Source organism: Osmerus eperlanus, chromosome 18 (assembly GCF_963692335.1).
Source record: "Osmerus eperlanus chromosome 18, fOsmEpe2.1, whole genome shotgun sequence".
Classification (NCBI taxonomy): domain Eukaryota; kingdom Metazoa; phylum Chordata; class Actinopteri; order Osmeriformes; family Osmeridae; genus Osmerus; species Osmerus eperlanus.
Window position 1 is genome coordinate 9,217,779 of NC_085035.1, and position 19,262 is coordinate 9,237,040.

At 41.5% G+C, this 19,262-nt stretch overlaps 2 protein-coding genes across 4 annotated transcripts in view; both read right to left on the minus strand.

Annotated features, from left to right (window-relative positions):
* Positions 1-1,478: 1,478 nt before the first annotated feature.
* LOC134039024 (multiple epidermal growth factor-like domains protein 10) lies at positions 1,479-2,624 on the minus strand. 2 transcript variants are annotated; one of them, XM_062484763.1, is made up of 4 exons: positions 2,560-2,624; positions 2,231-2,346; positions 1,852-1,942; positions 1,479-1,560 (listed from the first exon to the last, which is right to left on the minus strand). In XM_062484763.1, exons 1-4 carry the CDS (start codon positions 2,615-2,617, stop codon positions 1,535-1,537), a joined length of 291 nt encoding a protein of 96 aa, XP_062340747.1. In that variant the 5' UTR covers positions 2,618-2,624; the 3' UTR covers positions 1,479-1,534. The 2 variants fall into 2 exon arrangements, with proteins under 2 accessions (XP_062340747.1, XP_062340746.1); XM_062484762.1 differs by having other exon boundaries at positions 1,852-1,975.
* Positions 2,625-12,749: 10,125 nt separating this feature from the next.
* LOC134038676 (multiple epidermal growth factor-like domains protein 10) overlaps positions 12,750-19,262 on the minus strand; it is a 48,262-nt gene continuing 41,749 nt past the window's right edge. Inside the window, exons 17-25 of one of the 2 annotated variants that reach the window (XM_062484206.1) lie at positions 18,135-18,263; positions 17,422-17,550; positions 17,074-17,202; positions 16,495-16,722; positions 16,166-16,281; positions 15,787-15,877; positions 15,451-15,495; positions 15,142-15,348; positions 12,750-14,945 (exon numbers count right to left, since the gene is read on the minus strand). In XM_062484206.1, coding sequence (XP_062340190.1) covers positions 14,779-14,945; positions 15,142-15,348; positions 15,451-15,495; positions 15,787-15,877; positions 16,166-16,281; positions 16,495-16,722; positions 17,074-17,202; positions 17,422-17,550; positions 18,135-18,263 — 1,241 coding nt within the window. In that variant the 3' untranslated portion in view covers positions 12,750-14,778. Of the gene's footprint in view, positions 14,946-15,141; positions 15,349-15,450; positions 15,496-15,786; positions 15,911-16,165; positions 16,282-16,494; positions 16,723-17,073; positions 17,203-17,421; positions 17,551-18,134; positions 18,264-19,262 lie in introns of both variants that reach the window. The other variant, XM_062484205.1, reaches the window with a different exon arrangement.

Here is a 19,262-nt window from a genome sequence, read left to right on the forward strand (position 1 = left end):
ATAGTAGACTACTGTTTCCGAAAGTAGATGTACTTCCTTAATAATATCAGCTTATATTGTACATTACACATCACAATTGTGTGTCATATCACAAAGTAAAATGAGTAAATAGTTATCACCCTGGCCTCTTTGCTTGTGGCGTTTCTGCAGCTGCCTTGCAGTAAAGCTATAGTTAGCCTAGCTATCCCCCAAGTTAACAGATGCGAAACGAATGGTCTTCCAAGGGTAGTCACGCGTGTTTTCGTGACGTTAGTGACGTAGTGACGTTAGTAACGTCAGTGACTGTGGCTAGCAAATTAGCCACCGTTAGCTTCACTTTTCGCCACAAAAACTTAACTTAAGCCCAAACCATGCAACGGAACGTAAATTCCAATAGAAGCAACTCAATCGCTACCAAGACGAAACTTTTGACACCTACGTTGTCTATGTAGGCCAAATATTGACTGAGTTTTAGGGGGGCAAAAAGAATAATAAGAATAATAATATATATGTGAGAGAACAAAGGTTGTGCTCTCGCCGAAGGCTTGAGCACACCCAATAATATATATGTGAGAGAATAAAGGTTGTGCCCTTGCCGAAGGCAAAGCACACCCAATGACAACATATGTTTAAAAACAAACCAGTTTTAGTGAAATTCTAGTTTAAAGTACTTTAGAAAGAATCACTGTTGACGGCTGGCTGGGACTAACGTATAGCAAACCGCAACTTCCGCTATCTCACCGGAAGTTGCACCCATAATAATTTCTACAGTAGACCCCCTGAGAATAAGGTGGATAATACACTTGGAGTGTCGATCAGGTCATCATATATCTCTGGCCACTGGATTTCAGGGCATGACATTAACTTTTTGAGGCACTTGTCCTTTGGACAAGTACATTTACGTTTCATTTGTCAATGCACAAAAGTCACTTGACCCCGATACCTTTAAATAGCCTGACCAAGTGATCGGGCAAAACTAGCGTGGCTAACGGAGGTCACTTTCTCAGGCAAATGACAAATGAAACAGGCTCGGTTAAAGAAATCTGAGATGCTGGCTATCTTCAGCAGGCTCGTATCTACAAAAGGCAGTCCTCCCTGACGTTTTTAGTGTAGAATGGAGTGAACAGGCAAAACTAGGCTGGCTCGGGCAAAACTAGCCTGGCTAACGGAGGTCGCTTTCTCAGGCAAATGATGAATGAAACAGGCTTGGTTAAAGAAATACGAGATGCTGGCTATCTTCAGCAGGCTTGTATCTACAAAAGGCAGTCCTCCCTGACGTTTATAGTGTAGAATGGAGTGAAATACAACATTTTGCACACTGCCAGTGAGCGACCCGAGTCTGACTGAGGCTAACAACGTCAAAACAGATTGCCAGATTCTCCGAGCTATTGAGGGAGCTGGAGCTGGCATGATAGGGCATTATTTTTGCCAGGTCTGCAGATAGAAGAGCAACCAGGAAAGAGCGCAACATTTGGCTCAATTGTGAACTTGTTTTGGTAGTGAGTGTTTTAACAGTTGTACAGAAACAAAACCTACCTCTTAGGGATTTCCCCATTTATCGTCGGTCAAGGCCATATGCTCCTAGTGAATGAAAGAGGAAAGGAAGACACACGAATAGCAGGAAATGTCAGCTCATCAACAGTATGCCAGAGAGAAGTATTATTATTAGAGAAGTGATTGCATGTGTCTGTGTGTGTGCACATTTAAGCATCTGTGCTTTGTACAGTTTTCCGTAAATGTGATTAATAATGCTTACCAAAACATACCAATGAGTATGTTTGTGAGTATGCATGTACGTTTGTGTGCAGGTGCGTGAAGCTTCAGTGTGTGTACACGTGTGGTTTACCAACATGGGAAGTTAAGTATTCTTACCTAGCTCATTGAAGCAGCCTCCGTGTTTCCAGTCTGCAGGAAGGGTGCCAGTGTGATCCGCTATGGGAGGTCTCTTCCTCTGCTCCACATTCTTCAAGTTTACAAACAACTGGTTATTCTTAGCCTAGAAACAAGACCGTGTGTACAGTAAAACACTGTTTGTTGTATATAAAGAAATTCCAAACTTTGCCTACAAGAATGGCAAAACAAGAATTTAAATAAAATAATGACTGCAGGATCAGTCGAGCCATAATATTATGAGTTGCTACTGCTTGACCTTGTATGTTGTTGTCAAACCACAAATGCCCATCTGCATGGAAGCAACAACTCCATATAACAGTAAAACAGCAGCACAAATTGTCTTTTGCTGTGGTCTTACTTTTCCATAAGATAGGTTGCTGACATGTGGAGGGCTTGTGCACTGGGTCAGCGTGTGGTAACTGGGATTGGAGAAGTAGTTGCTTGGATGGACGTCACCTGGTGGTGGGAGTGCTTCTGGAAAAGAGACAACAAGAATTCCTCAACGTCTCAGAAATCACAGCAGAGTACTGTATTCTAAAGCTGTTTGTGTGTAAAATATCATTATACGTATATACGTGATACAGGTATAGTATTCATATTCTATAGTTTATAAAACACCAAAATTCAACATTTCTCACAAAACACTTTTTTTTCCACTGATGTTCGGAAAAACTGTTGGAGACTTACCTGCGATGGCATAGTCAGCTGTGACACCCACAGCAGGGCTGTATGTGATGGCGGGCATGGTTGGCTCCTTGGCAGGCTTGGTTAAAGAAATCCGAGATGCTGGCTATCTTCAGCAGGCTTGTATTTACGAAAGGCAGTCCTCCCTGACGTTTATAGTGTAGAATGGAGTGAAATACAACATTGTGCACACTGCCAGTGAGCGACCCGAGTCTGACTGAGGCTAACAACGTCAAAACAGTGTAACAGGGAGGCAGTCTCACTCAGATTGCCAGTTTTACACAAATCACAAAACTAATCGGACCACCTTGCTAAAAGCAGAATTCCCATATCTCTTGAAAGCTGCCCTGCTCGACTTTTTAGGTGTAGAATTGACTGTAAAACTGTAAAATTATGTATTTAGTGACATGACGTGAAGACAGGACATTGGGAGTCAGGTGGCTGAGCGGTTAGGGAATCGGGCTAGTAATCTGAAGGTTGCCAGTTCGATTCCTGGCCGTGCCAAATGACGTTGTGTCCTTGGGCAAGGCACTTCACCCTACTTGCCTCAGGGAAATGTCCCTGTACTTGTAAGTCGCTCTGGATAAGAGCGTCTGCTAAATGACAAAAAAAAATAAAAAGACATGGCTGCCGCCTAAGACCACCGGGGACATTCTCACTCAAATTTCAAGACTTGCGTAACCCAAATCAAAATTCTGATGTGACAGATCAATGGTATGGAAGCAAATCGTTACCAAAATTCAAATGCAAATGCCTTTCCAGAAATGCATTTGCATTTTAAGAATGTGGCTGCATTATTTGACTCATAAATGAAATTAGTAATCAATCATCCTATTTGCATTTTTATTTTCTTCTTCAAGAGTGCTCAATCTTTCACTTAATTAAAATGAAAAAGAAATAGACATTTGAGATTTAATTTTCAAAACATGCCCCAGCAAATAGATACCAAAATTCAATTTGAAATGTAAAATTTGAAAATTAAAATGCATTTCCAGAAATGCATTTTCATTTTAAGAACGTGACTGCAAAATCGTGACCACAATTCAAATTCAAATGCATTTCCAGAAATGCATTTTCATTTTAAGAACGTGGCTGCAAAATTGTGACCACAATTCAAATTCAAATGCATTTGCAGAAATGCAAAATGAACGAAAAAGCATTCTGAGCGGCGCAGCAGAGTGACGTCAGTAGCCGCTCTTCTTCAGCTCCCTGTTGACCGAGCTACCCATCTTGTTCGGTAGGGGGCGGTGTGCACATCTGCATTGCATTACATTGCAAATGTGCCAGGAAATTGATTGAATTGCCTGGTCTTTAGAGGACGTATCACAGACTGAGCAACTTGATGTCAAACAATGAATAAAACAGTGGCAGAGCTACTTTTAACGTGTAAATCTGTGACGGCAGAGTATGCAGCCAAGCTCTCTATGATTTGTTCTACTCGGTCACGGGCATCAGACTCAGATATATTATTAGATTCTACCTGCTCAGCTAATAACAGTGTTTGCACAATTTGAGGGAGCGCCATGATCTGTGATGCGTCCTCTAAAGCAGCGGTCCCCAACCTTTTTTGCGCCACGGACCGCTTTCATGTAAGACATATTTTCACGGACCGGCAGGGACGGACTGGGAGGAAAGATAGGCCCTGGACAGCTGCGCTGCTAATGCATGCACATTCTGGGTTTGATGTGATCCTAGTTAGTGACTTCCACACATAATGCGAGCGCGCGAGAAAAATAGTTTAGCTGATTTGAGCGAAAAATCGTTTTTGGAGTTTTATGTAAAATAAACAGCCGTTTTTTCAATTGACAAAACCATGTCTAGTGAATGTGATGTATTTTTGTCTCTTAATTTTTCAGCCCCATCTTTAAGTTTCTTAGCCTGGTTTTCCATCGTTATATTGTTACTAGCTAGCTTTCGATGTGTCAGTCCCACTGTTGTGTGTGACTAGCTACGACAGTGACACCCAAAGTGCGTTCCTTATATCCAGTTTAGGCCTATTCCATAATTTTGTTTGATTGCTGTCACGGCAGAAAATCCCATTTGATGTTGGAAATATAAGCAGGGTTTTCAGTGCTTTAGTGGCGATCTCAGGATAGCCTTCATCCAAAACACCGATAGAGTTGTTATCTCAAACAGGCTTCATTGAGTGGTAACTATCACTTGTCATGTGTCAAGAGGAAGAGACGCGCATGATACCGCTCAATAAAGCCCACAAACTTGCTAAAAAATGAGTAAACACACGTCTTTGTAGATCTTTTTTGCTCAGGGGAAAAGGACAGTTTTTCAGAATAAAACTTCTTTCAGACTCTGATAATCAATTAAAAGGAAATAATGTTATTAATTATTTTTTGTGCGACCCGGTACGAAATGACCCACGGACCGGGACCGGTGGGCACCGGTTGGGGAACGCTGCTCTAAAGACCCGGCAATTCAATCAATTTCCCGGCACATTTGCAATGTAATGCAATGCAGATGTGCACACCGCCCCCTACCGAACAAGATGGGTAGCTCGGTCAACAGGGAGTTGAAGAAGAGCGGCTACTGACGTCACTCTGCTGCGCCTCTCAGAATGCTTTTTCGTTCATTTTGCATTTCTGCAAATGCATTTGAATTTGAATTGTGGTCACAATTTTGCAGCCACGTTCTTAAAATGAAAATGCATTTCTGGAAATGCATTTGAATTTGGTCCGTGTACCTTGTGGCCATTGGTTTTTCTATTTTGCAACCCGTGTTGACAAACGCAAAATAGGGCCGTAATATCGTTTTGTCGCTTTAGTAAGTCGAACACACATTTAAGTATAACGGCTTGTTTTTGGTTGTTTCGTTTTTTTTGAATAATGAAATAACCATATAACACAAATGGTATAACGAGCCATTAATCGTTGTTTTGATTATTCCATATCCTTTATGCTGATATCTGCAAAAGATGAAAAATAGGCTCGTAATATCGATTTGTCCATTTCGGAAGTCAGAACCAGATGATGGGGAAATGCGTGGTATCCGTTGTTTCGTTTTATTTTGGAATAACGGAATAACCATATAACACAAATGGTATTACGAGCCATTTACTCGTTTGTTTGATTATTCCATATCCTTTATGCTGGTATCTGCAAAAAATGAAAAATAGCCTCGTAATATCGTTTTGTCCATTTTGGATGTCAGAACCAGATTATGGGGAAAGGCTTGGTTTCCGTTGTTTTGCTTCATTTTGGAATTACGGAATATCCATATAACACAAACGGTATAACGAGCCATTTACTCATTTGTTTGATCGGCCGTATTATGCATACTGGCACAAGTGAAAAAGAGAGAGAGGGGGAAAAATGTGAAACTATTGGGGGTGTTATTACTTGCGAACACCAGAGGGCAGCAACGACTAGCTTTAAAAAAAAATGTTCCTGTGATCTGCAGGCCTACAATCTTGACGACATGGCAGCAGGTTCTTTAGTAGAAGACACACACCAAACTGAAGGCACATGTTGACCGCGTTTGCTAGATGCTACTTAGTTAATAAATCTTTGATGAACCCAAGTTTCTTTAATATATATTAAGTTTCTTTAATATATATTAGAAACATTACAAGACGGCTCCAGTGTGTGTTCAAACAAGGCCAAAAGTGCCAGACGGTATCAATCACACCCGTGCAAGTAACACTCCACGCCCCAACCCTCCCTCCCCCCACCTAAATGACGCTTTCAGTTCTGTTGTACGTCTTAATTAGGTGCATTGAGGCAATCATAGTAAGAAAGTTGAGGTCATGTGGGCTACCTTTGCAGTTTACATAGACACACAACTGACAGAGGCACTGTTGTGGATACTTTTAAAAAAAAAGTTCTTATCATATTCCAAATTCAACTTCTTCAAAGTCCAAAAACAGCACGGAGCAGCAACGAGAGGGTTCCCAGGAAAATCTGATTTCCCTTTTGTCTGTGCTTCACCTTTTATATCCAACAAATTACACCCCTGAACTTTTAAAACAGATCTATTGGCCTACTACAATTGTAAATATCCTATGACTTCTGCTCCAATTGGGCCTTGATGCAATGCCATCGAATAGTTTCTGCTGTTTCTGCCACGTTTTTGGGGACTAACCAGGGACCAAACAAGTAACTTGTGCCCAGTTCCTCTATTCTGCCCTACTACATGTGTTTTCCCACACCAGTTGAAATCAACCCTGGGTTATAGCCCTTCACCATTGCATGGTGCCATTCATTCTTCACAGGTCACACCCATCAAGTCAAAGTGAAAAGTAACTGGTCCAACTCCAACAAGGCCAAAAGTGCCAGACGGTATCAGTTGAAAAAGACAATCACACCCGTGCAAGAAACCCTCCCCAACCCTCCCTCCCCCCACCTAAATTACTGCTTTCAGCTCTGTTGTACGTTTTAATGAAGTGCATTGAGGCAATCATAGTGAGCAAGTTGAGGTCATGTGGGCTACCTTTGCAGTTTACATAGACACACAACTGACACTGTTGTGGATACTTTTCTGTTCTGATCATATTCTATGTCCAAATTCAACTTCTTAAAAATCTAAAAACAGCTTAATGAAGAACTTTAAGGAAGTGCATCGAGGCAATCATTGAGCAAATCTTCCCTTTTTATTTATAAAAAAACATAATATTATTTTCTCATGTAACTTTTATTCAGTTTGGATTAAATGTAGAGTTAACTTGACCCAAAACATTACATTTAAATCTATTCAATTTTGCAAAAGGCCATTTGTAGGGACAATACAATTGTTGTCCTTGCATCCATCAATGTACAACACGTTTTAGCCTACATCAATGCATTCATACCCTGTGACACACAATTTAAAAATGTCCTTTGAAAGAAAATTTCTGTTCTGCTTGTGACGATTTGTATATCAGCCTACACTTCTGTGCTTAAAGTTAGTATACTATCTTTGGGGGGGGGGGGGGGGGGCAACAGTTACATTAGGGCCAGAGGTTCTGTTAGAGGGGCCAGTTACATTAAACATTATTGTTGTCATATAGTTTTCTTCACTGCAGTGCAGGCATTAACAGGCAAAAGCAGTGGCACCCCCAGAAATGTTTTATAGGAGTGGCCAGATGGGGCCACTGAAATCCTGGGGTGGCTTTCCAAAATCACAAGTCATAACTGAATTTCAGCAATTGTATTATGCTGTTGTAGTATTTAGGTTAGTTGAAAACATCAGCGGACTGGGGAAGGGTGACAGGATCTGAGTGTGGAGATACGTGGATTTATATGCCGGAATGTTTTATATACATACACAGTCATCTTTTGTGCAGGATACAGAGAGAATAGAATATAGAGACTTGTTTAAACAATTGGAAAGTGTGAGAAGGTAAAGAAGTGAGTGGAGAAAAGAGAATCAGAAAAGTGCAACACCCTCCCATTACCATTATCTCTAATTCACTCTCCTGAGTCTCATCTGTGTTGTATGTCTGCAAACATGCAGTCATTGGACTTGTGTGGGGAGGGTTTGACAAGTGTGATGACTGTATTCCTCCACAGATACCATGGGCTTGGACATGGAGTTGGACCAGTTACTTTTCACTTTGACTTGATGGGTGTGACCTGTGAAGAATGAATGGCACCATGCAATGGTGAAGGGCTATAACCCAGGGTTGATTGCAACTGGTGTTGGAAAACACATGTAGTAGGGCAGAAAAGAGGAACTGGGCACAAGTTACTGGTTTGGTCCCTGGTTAGTCCCCAAAAACGTGGCAGAAACAGCAGAAACTATTCGATGGCATTGCATCAAGGCCCAATTGGAGCAGAAGTCATAGGATATTTACAATTGTAGTAGGCCAATAGATCTGTTTTAAAAGTTCAGGGGTGTAATTTGTTGGATATAAAAGGTGAAGCACAGACAAAAGGGAAATCAGATTTTCCTGGGAACCCTCTCGTTGCTGCTCCGTGCTGTTTTTGGACTTTGAAGAAGTTGAATTTGGAATATGATCAGAACTTTAAAAAAAAAGTATCCACAACAGTGCCTCTGTCAGTTGTGTGTCTATATAAACTGCAAAGGTAGCCCACATGACCTCAACTTTCTTACTATGATTGCCTCAATGCACTTAATTAAGACGTACAACAGAACTGAAAGCTCATTTAAGTGGGGGGAGGGAGGGTTGGGGCGTGGAGTGTTACTTGCACGGGTGTGATTGATACCGTCTGTCACTTTTGGCCTTGTTTGAACACACACTGGAGCCCCATCTTGTAACGTTTCTAATATATATTAAAGAAACTTAATATATATTAAAGAAACTTGGGTTCATCAAAGATTTATTAACTAAGTAGCAACTAGCAAACGCGGTCAACATGTGCCTTCAGTTTGGTGTGTCTTCTACTAAAGAACCTGCTGCCATGTCGTCAAGATTGTAGGCCTGCAGATCACAGGAACATTTTTTTTTAAAGCTAGTCGTTGCTGCCCTCTGGTGTTCGCAAGTAATAACACCCCCAATAGTTTCACATTTTTCCCCCTCTCTCTCTTTTTCACTTGTGCCAGTATGCATAATACGGACGATCAAACAAATGAGTAAATGGCTCGTTATACCGTTTGTGTTATATGGATATTCCGTAATTCCAAAATGAAACAAAACAACGGAAACCAAGCCTTTCCCCATAATCTGGTTCTGACATCCAAAATGGACAAAACGATATTACGAGGCTATTTTTCATTTTTTTTGCAGATACCAGCATAAAGGATATGGAATAATCAAACAAACGAGTAAATGGCTCGTAATACCATTTGTGTTATATGGTTATTCCGTTATTCCAAAATAAAACAAAACAACGGATACCACGCATTTCCCCATCATCTGGTTCTGACTTCCGAAATGGACAAATCGATATTACGAGCCTATTTTTCATCTTTTGCAGATATCAGCATAAAGGATATGGAATAATCAAAACAACGATTAATGGCTCGTTATACCATTTGTGTTATATGGTTATTTCATTATTCCAAAAAAAACGAAACAACCAAAAACAAGCTGTTATACTTAAATGTGTGTTCGACTTACTAAAGTGACAACGATATTACGGCCCTATTTTGCGTTTGTCAACACGGGTTGCAAAATAGAAAAACCAATGGCCACAAGGTACACGGATCGAATTTGAATTGTGGTCACGATTTTGCAGCCACGTTCTTAAAATGCATTTTAATTTTCAAATTTTACATTTCAATTTGAATTTTGGTATCTATTTGCTGGGGCATGTTTTGAAAATTAAATCTCAAATGTCTATTTATTTTTCATTTTAATTAAGTGAAAGATTGAGCACTCTTGAAGAAGAAAATTCAAATGCAAATAGGATGATTGATTGCTAATTTTATTTATGAGTCAAATAATGCAGCCACATTCTTAAAATGCATTTGCATTTGAATTTTGGTAACGATTTGCTTCCATACAATGGGGAATCTGGCTGTCCGACCTTTTTGGTCTTTTTAAATCGAACTATTTGTATAATCCGTGTACTTCTCTAGCCATTATAAAGGCTATCCTTTCCCGGTTTTCTGCAGCCACATTGCGCGCGCATCCCGAATGTTTACAAATAAATAATTGGTCTATAATTCGGTCAATTCTGCAGGGCTGCCAACTTTTCCAAAAACCTTTGCGTGAGATTTGGTAGAGCCCCCCCCAACAGCTATCTTGCCTCTAGCAAACTTCTTTTGAATTAGCCATTTCCCCCTGTCAAACTTATTTACGTTTTGGGGGGGGCATATTTTCAGTTAGCAGACGGTACTGTTTGAATCGCGATTCCATCTGAAATACTGCCAGTGACAAAGTTGTTACAGTAGCTTGTTTCAAAGGGGGTTCGCTTGTTTCAAAGGGTGTTCTTCATGAATTATGCAATATGAGTAGGCTAAATGCTTAAAAATATTACTAGAAGGGAAAACTTAAGGGGACGGACCCACCTGCAACCGACGCAAGCAAGCACACCCTACAATTTCCCCAGAAATTGTACCCTCTCTAGTTGTAACATGTATTACCAGTAGCAGCTCAAAACCATATAATTTACTGTTTTTCTATAAAGTAATAAAATAAATATTGATCAGAATTAAGTTCAGCCTATTGGTTCGTCCCGCCACAACGGCCCCAATTTCTCATGTGGCCCTTCGAGAAAATTAATTGCCCACCCCTGCATTAGCTTGTAGTACTTGGGTGCGCAGAGCTTGCAGCGCATTCGAAAGGAGTTGTTTTTGCATCCAACCATTTCAAAATATTCTTCCAGGTACGGCCAGGGATGTAGAAGGGTTGGCTGGTCTTCCTGGCCACCATCCTCCTCGCTGGTACTTGGTTGGGACATTTCGCTCGAGTTCTCTTGAGTCTCTGCCACGGACATATTCGTACTAGGCTACATATGTCTGCTATTTCCTTGCTGGAGTGTGATGTGATTTGTGTCATGTGCAGGTGCGATGGATCGGGCACAAACCAATAGGGTGTCGGAATGGTATATTTTTATACTTCTCATCCAACCACAATCAAATTCAGCAACCTAAGCAGGGAAGCCCAGACTTCCCTCTCCCCGGCCACTTCCACCACCCACCCGGAACATGGCCCATTCGGACTCAATGTCCCCAGCCCCCCCCGAGACATGATCGAAGCTCTCCCGGAGGTGGGAGTTGAAGCTCCTTCTGACAGGGGATTCTGCCAGCCGTTCCCAGCAGACCCTCACATTAAGTTTGAGCCTGCCAGGTCTGACCGAAGTCCTCCCCCACCATCGTAGCCAACTCACCACCAGGTGGTGATCAGTTGACAGCTCCGCCCCTCTCCTCACTCGAGTGTCCAAGACATTTGGCCTCAGGTTCGACGACACGACTACAAAATCGATCATCGAACTGAGACCTCGGGTGTCCTGGTGCCAAGTGCACATATGGACACCCTTATGCTTGAACATGGTGTTCGTTATGGACAAGCCGTGTCTAGCACAGAAGTCCAACAACAAAACACCGCTCGGGTTCAGATCGGGGGGCCGTTCCTCCCAATCACGCCCCTCCAGGTCTCACTGTCGTTGCCCACATGAGCATTGAAGTCCCCCAGGAGGACGAGGGCATCTCCGGGAGGAGCGCTTTCCAGCACCCCCCCTCAGAGACTCCAAAAAGGGTGGGTACTCTGCGCTGCCGTTTGGTGCGTAAGCACAAACAACAGTGAGGACCCGTCCCCCCACCCGAAGGCGGAGGGAGGCTACCCTCTCGTCCACCGGGGTGAACCCCAGTGTACAGGCGCCAAACCGAGGGGAAACAAGTATTCCCACCCCAGCTCGACGCCTCTCACCAAGGGCAACTCCAGAGTGGTTTCTGACATGACGCTAAATTTGACTTTATATCAGTCCAAAAATGTACATTTGTATAAAATATACTTTGAAAAAATTAAAATTTAAAATAGTACAATGACAGGCCATAAAAACACATATAGTCTATTTTCCACCAAACTGATTTTATTAATTAGCCTAAATAAAGGTTTATAAATAGGCTGAGGACATCAACTGTGCTGTTCATTGGCAATCATGGCGTGTCCTTTCATTGACGAGGTGGTAAACGAGGGAGCTGTCATCATACGAAGGGCTCTTCAAAGAGAGCGTACATTCAGGGACCGGATAGACCCGTTGGCATATACTGACAATTACCTCCATGAGCGGTACAGGTTCTCCAGGGATGCGATATATTTTTAGGTTGCTAAACCCATATCTTGCCTATTCCACCCGCCACAATAAAGCTCTCAGTCCCACAGACTGTGTGCATAGCATTTAGTTTTTTTTGCCAGTGGCACATTTCTGTGTACAGTTGGAGACCCATTAAGGAGGCCTTTTATGGAATCGAAGGTAGGCTAAGGTCCAGCATTAGCTGCATGAAATATGTTGGTGTGTAGAGAGAGTCATTAGGCACATGGTATTAGGCACGGGCCGACCGGGCAGCCGCCCTGGGCGCCACGAAGATAGGGGTAAGGACCGCCACTGTACCCCTCCCTGGGCCTGCTGCTGTTTTCAACTAGCCTATTCTACAACTACATAATGGCTTTTGATTTTGGTATGCCATCCCAATCTTGTCAGCACTATGAAATATTTCTGGGGGCGCCACTGTTGCACATTTAAATATAAAAAATAAATAAAAAGAAAATATAAAAAGAAAAAAACAAATAATACAGTATAAAGAATAACAAATCCTTATCATTATATTTCTTGAGGGAAGAAAAATAAGTGTGTAACCTCATTCCATCCTTTTTAATAATGTTTTCCATTTGGGAAATTACAAATCCCAACCAAACATGACCAATTTATAAATACATAGTGACAGAATATTACACTTTATGAAACTTTGATTTAACATTTTCAGGACGTAGGCCTACATTTAAATGTCATTTGTACGGCATAAATACCTTGTAATTTTATACAGAAGAAACAAAACAAACTGTTTCAAATAAAATAAAAGAATTATGCTAAAAAAACTAAAGTCTTACATGCCAAAATGGATGTCTTAAAATTAAAATTTTACAATAATATAAAAAAATGGAAGGTTTTCACTCTATTTATGGTGAATGAAACTGAGGATTGTACTTACTCATATATGTTCCGGTAATTATACAATATAGCCCATCAAAAAAGACCATCAAAACGCTACTAACGCTTTGTGCAGGACATGAAAACACACATCACCTCTCATTCAGAAGTGATTACAGCTATACACAACAGCTTTGTACAAATATATTTCATATTAGGCTCAGAATGGTTTAAGACTTGAGGCTAATTTAGGTCATTCACAATACAAAAAAAAAAAGAAGTGGAGAAAATCTATACTTGTTTCTTGAAATATATATATTTCAGGTAAATTTAAATCTGTCTAATTGTATTTATTTTGTAGGTTTGTTCTTTTATTACCATGCAAAAGTCCAGCTTAAGCATAACAAACAAGTTATTTTTCTTAAGTTATGTTTTGAAATTGCACTGCAAAAAGTTCAGTGAATTTGTTCATACAGTAAAAACGTTGTCTTTACTGCTCTAAGCCACTATTGAGTAAATGTGTAGCTACAGTACATAGATGTTACAGTTATTGTTCGTGTGGTCACATTTAATTCATTTTAAAAAGAGATTTATAAACACTGTTACTGTGCCATAATAACAGAAAACATTGACATTAGTTGTCAGTACAAAATGTTTCAGTATCATACCTCTTGCTCTAGTATCATCCCTATTGTATCACAATCATCTCCGGTGTTCTGGTAATGATGCATTGAAGATAATTTTGCATGGTATGTCACAAAGATGTTGGTAACAGTATCTGCATCCTGTTATTTTTCCAGGATCCGACACAAAAATGTTATTTTCCATTCCTAAAAAGCTTAAGGAGATGTTGGAAAATCTAAAAATCGAAGCAATACTTTAACCTTTGGTTAATTTCAATATTGACTTAACATGGTCTGACTATTCAACATTAAGATGTGTGAACAAGAACAGATACATTGTCAAACATCCACAAATTATTGATATACAACACTTATAACTACTCTCAGTCACAAAGGAAACAGTGAACAAACAGAAAAGAGTCTTAAAATATTCGACTAATACACTGGTCCTCCAGCAAGTTAGGCAATTTCTAATACTGTTAGCATTCATTTAATTATTAAAAAAATAATTGAGGTTTATCAGAGTTTTTTTTTTTACATAATGTTTTCGAAGGCAATTTACATCAATACCCAATGAGTGGAATGACTTATCTAACACATATCGATAAGAAATATGTCAAAGCTGCACATAGCTAAAACCACACCTTTGAACACCAAATGCTTGCAAATAAGAGAGTCAGATGGCTGAGCGGTTAGGGAATCGGGCTAGTAATCAGAAGGTTGCTGTTTCGATCCCCGGCTCTGCAAAATGACGTTGTGTCCTTGGGCAAGGCACTTCACCCTACTTGCCTCGGGGGAATGTCCCTGTACTTACTGTAAGTCGCTCTGGATAAGAGTGTCTGCTAAATGACTAAATGTAAATGTAAATAACAGTCATGCTAAGGTGATAGCAAATAAACTCTTTTGACACTTGTGTGAATGTGAAAGCATCCTTGCCAAAAACCAGGGTTAAGAATGATTATAGTGACAGTGAAAAAAGCTAAGAAAATATACAGATTTAATAGGTTTGTGAGAAGATATGCAACGAGTGAGCATTCAGTATGTCACCAATGGGCCATCCATTGACTGAACTTGGGAGGTGGGAGGGGCATGGTCTCTTTTGAGTCTCTGGGAGCTCATTCGCTATCGAGCTCCTTGAACGAGGAGGGGGGGCTGTCCCGCATGGGCAGAAGGTCGTAGTGACAGGGGATGTGGCTGTTTTTGGGTAAGTCATATGGGTCCTGGCCAAAAGGTCCATGACCATTGTTGTTGCTGGGTGAGTGGATGGCATTGATGGTGGGTTCTGGAAAAAAAGGTGTTTTGACTGTTACCTAGTTACAAAACACACCAATTTTCGCCTTTGCCTACCCATATCCCATTTTTAAACAATGCCTGAAGGGGAGGACAAACAGTGGGTTCAAACTATATTCAACAATAGTACCAAATATCCTGCATTTCTCAAATTTAAAAAAGTTGAAAGGAGATTTTAGGGTCCTCACCAACTTCATAGACATTCTTGTTGGTGGGGCTGCAGTTATTGATCTCGGCATATGGCGGGTCCCGTCGCGCGGGTGACTTCATCTCCACGTAGCCACACTCAACGTTCTTGGGAAGGAGAAGCGGAGAATCCTTAATGGTGGCGTAGGGATTCTCCGAGCTATTGAGGGAGCTGGAGCTGGCATGATAGGGCATTCCTTTTGCCAGGTCTGCAGATAGAAGAGCAATCAGGAAGGAGCACAACATTTGGCTCAATTGTGAACTTGTTTTGGTAGTGAGTGTTTTAACAGTTGTACAGAAACAAAACCTACCTCTTAGGGATTTCCCCATGTATCGACGGTCAAGGCCATATGCTCCTAGTGAATGAAAGAGGAAAGGAAGACACACGAATAGCAGGAAATGTCAGCTCATCAACAGTATGCCAGAGAGAAGTATTATTATTAGAGAAGTGATTGCATGTGTCTGTGTGTGTGCACATTTAAGCATCTGTGCTTTGTACAGTTTTCCGTAAATGTGATTAATAATGCTTACCAAAACATACCAATGAGTATGTTTGTGAGTATGCATGTACGTTTGTGTGCAGGTGCGTGAAGCTTCAGTGTGTGTACACGTGTGGTTTACCAACATGGGAAGTTAAGTATTCTTACCTAGCTCATTGAAGCAGCCTCCGTGTTTCCAGTCTGCAGGAAGGGTGCCAGTGTGATCCGCTATGGGAGGTCTCTTCCTCTGCTCCACATTCTTCAAGTTTACAAACAACTGGTTATTCTTAGCCTAGAAACAAGACCGTGTGTACAGTAAAACACTGTTTGTTGTATATAAAGAAATTCCAAACTTTGCCTACAAGAATGGCAAAACAAGAATTTAAATAAAATAATGACTGCAGGATCAGTCGAGCCATAATATTATGAGTTGCTACTGCTTGACCTTGTATGTTGTTGTCAAACCACAAATGCCCATCTGCATGGAAGCAACAACTCCATATAACAGTAAAACAGCAGCACAAATTGTCTTTTGCTGTGGTCTTACTTTTCCATAAGATAGGTTGCTGACATGTGGAGGGCTTGTGCACTGGGTCAGCGTGTGGTAACTGGGATTGGAGAAGTAGTTGCTTGGATGGACGTCACCTGGTGGTGGGAGTGCTTCTGGAAAAGAGACAACAAGAATTCCTCAACGTCTCAGAAATCACAGCAGAGTACTGTATTCTAAAGCTGTTTGTGTGTAAAATATCATTATACGTATATACGTGATACAGGTATAGTATTCATATTCTATAGTTTATAAAACACCAAAATTCAACATTTCTCACAAAACACTTTTTTTTCCACTGATGTTCGGAAAAACTGTCAGAGACTTACCTGCGATGGCATAGTCAGCTGTGACACGCACAGCGGGGCTGTATGTGACGGCGGGCATGGTTGGCTCCTTGCCCTTCTGTTTCTTCCTGTAGATGATGAAGAGAAGGAGAAGGAAGAGCACCAGCAGCACTAGGACAATGATGCCAGCAATGGCACCAATCTGGTAGGAGTCGACAGGCACTGCAGTGCTGGTCAGACTGTTGGGGTTGCCCACGATGATGATGCCAGCTATGGGGGTGGGTCAAGAAAAGAGAAGGTCAAGTATATTCATGTGGCCAAAAGCTTGAGGATTTGGACTTGTGTCAAACTGCTCTGAAACGCATACATTGTTAAATGTGTTTGTGGTTGGTGATGAATGATTGTATTAAGAGAGGCAACGTTTCCCATAAATCAATTTTTAAAAGACGCAAAGGACATTAATTATGACTTGGCCTCACAAAAATAAGTGTTTCCTTGAGTTAGATGATTTTACTGTTTGTAAAGGAGACTTGTGAGGGGCACAGTACTGCAGGTAGGGGTCGAGGTAAATGTGTTACACTATGTCATTCAGATATACAGACAGGATACTGTACTTCTCACCTTGGTCACAACGGGCTCCCTTCCATCCAGGGTTGCAGTAACAGGTACCGGTCATGTGGTCACAGGTGGAGTTGTTGAGACAATCGCACACCTGACGACAGCCATAACCATAGGAACCAGAAGGGCATTCTTGGAAGCAGAGATGGAGGGACAGTTACATTTGTATACTGAGAAACACATGGAGTAGATTACTCAGATAATCTGATTCTTGAGGCAAGCATATAAACAGTACATTTTATAGAATGCATCAGTTTCTACGCTACTGTATGACCAATGAATTCATATGTAAACAGAAAACAACACCAACTCTGGTGCAGATATAATACCAATAAACCTGTGTGAACTCACTTTGTTCACAGTGGCGTCCCATGAAGCCTGTGCGACAGGTGCACTGCCCGGAGATGTGGTCGCAGTCAGCTCCATTACGACACTGGCAGATCTGTGAACAGCCCTTACCGTAAAAGCCCAGTGGACAGCCTGTAATAGTCAAATACAGTTAGTCTATTTTGGTACAGGGAAGGACATACTATGTGCTTAAATGCATTAATGTAGGTTTGAGTGTGTATGTAAGTAGAAGAAACGTTCAACGTTCTTTTACAGTGGGACACAAATGCACGTGCCGTGAGCGACTACACCGGGAAACACACACATTCAACATGTCCACAAATTAAATTTTTCCTCAGCATTTTCTAATCCTGCTGTCCTTCCTCAAAGGCAGCCAGGAGTAGCGGTCAACCAAATCAACGGTGACCAGGGGCCGAGGCCAAGTGCTCACCGATGTCCTAGCCAGGGACATGGGTAAGGGAGCAATCTGTTCTGCATGTTTTTATACATGGGTTTTTGTGTAGGAAACCCATGTGAGCATGAGGAAAACATGCAAACTCCACACAGAAAAACCAGAGAGCCCACTTGAGCACAAAATAGACCCCATGCAGGAATTGAACCCAGGACCTTTTTGCTGAGAAGTAAGCATGCATGTGTCTGTGGATCAGCATTTAAGTAGGGCGAATGTGTATACATGCATGCTTGTGTGCGTAATTGCGCATGTTTGTGTGACTCACGTTGTGTGCAATAGAGGCCCGTCCAGCCAGGTGTACACTTGCACTCCCCATCATAGGCACTGCAGTACGCTCCATTGTGGCAATTACAAGTGTGGCCACAGTTGGGGCCCCACTGACCAGGTGGGCAGGCTGCAACACAACAGACAAAACAATCAACACTTTTGTAGGGAATTATAAGGGTAAAATCATTTAGGTGAAGTATTCAGACGGGTGATACCAGCGAAATGGGGTTAGAAATGCTCTGTTAGGAGATGTCAACAGGGGGCGCCACAGCCCAACTTAAATTCCTAACGTCGACCTTACTTTGCGAATGAGAAGTGTCTGTCTAAACACAAAATTCTTTCTGATGGACATCTCTGGAATTTATAGTGTAAAGTCTACAACCAAACTTTGCTGACTTCACACAACAGCAGACTCTCACAAAAAGCTGAAGAGAACTTGAGACTTAGACTTGTTCAGCATGAGAGCCAGTATGCAAAGCATGCTGTCTTCATCTATGGCTCCCTGCATATCCCAGGATCCTTTGAGCCTATGATGAGTAAAGGGGGTCTTAGAGATCGCTGAAGGTTGCTAGGGGTCAGGGAAGATTCCTTGCTTGGCAGAAACATGAGTTGACCCGAGAAGGATGGTCCATGTCAGTGGTACAGCTAATAGACTAAGTGATGGATAAATCACATTTGGGAGCAACAGCTTAAAAACACGTCCAGGTCAAAGTTTAGGATGAGTAACACCTGTTGTTCATTTCAAAAGACATTACGAAACAGGATGAGCAAGAGGAGTGGTAAACAGAGACAGTATGCTACATGGAACTCTATGGTCTTTGAGGGGATTTTGTCAGAGGAAGTAATAATTGTAACTAACAGGAACATTAATAATAATAGTAATAATTCACTGACTATGTCTGATCATGTCTTTTTTCAAAGCCCAGTTGAACTTATGTCAACAAAACTGAATGCTTTTAGGGGGTACCCCAGTGACTCACTGGGTAAAGAAAGTGCAACATGGCCTGAGGCCTAACCACAGGGGCTCAGGTTCAATTCTGGCCTGGGCCATTGCAGGTCATTCTCTCTCCTTGCCCTTCCTGTCTCTCTCTAACTGTCATTATGAAACTTTTTTTTATAGTTGTCT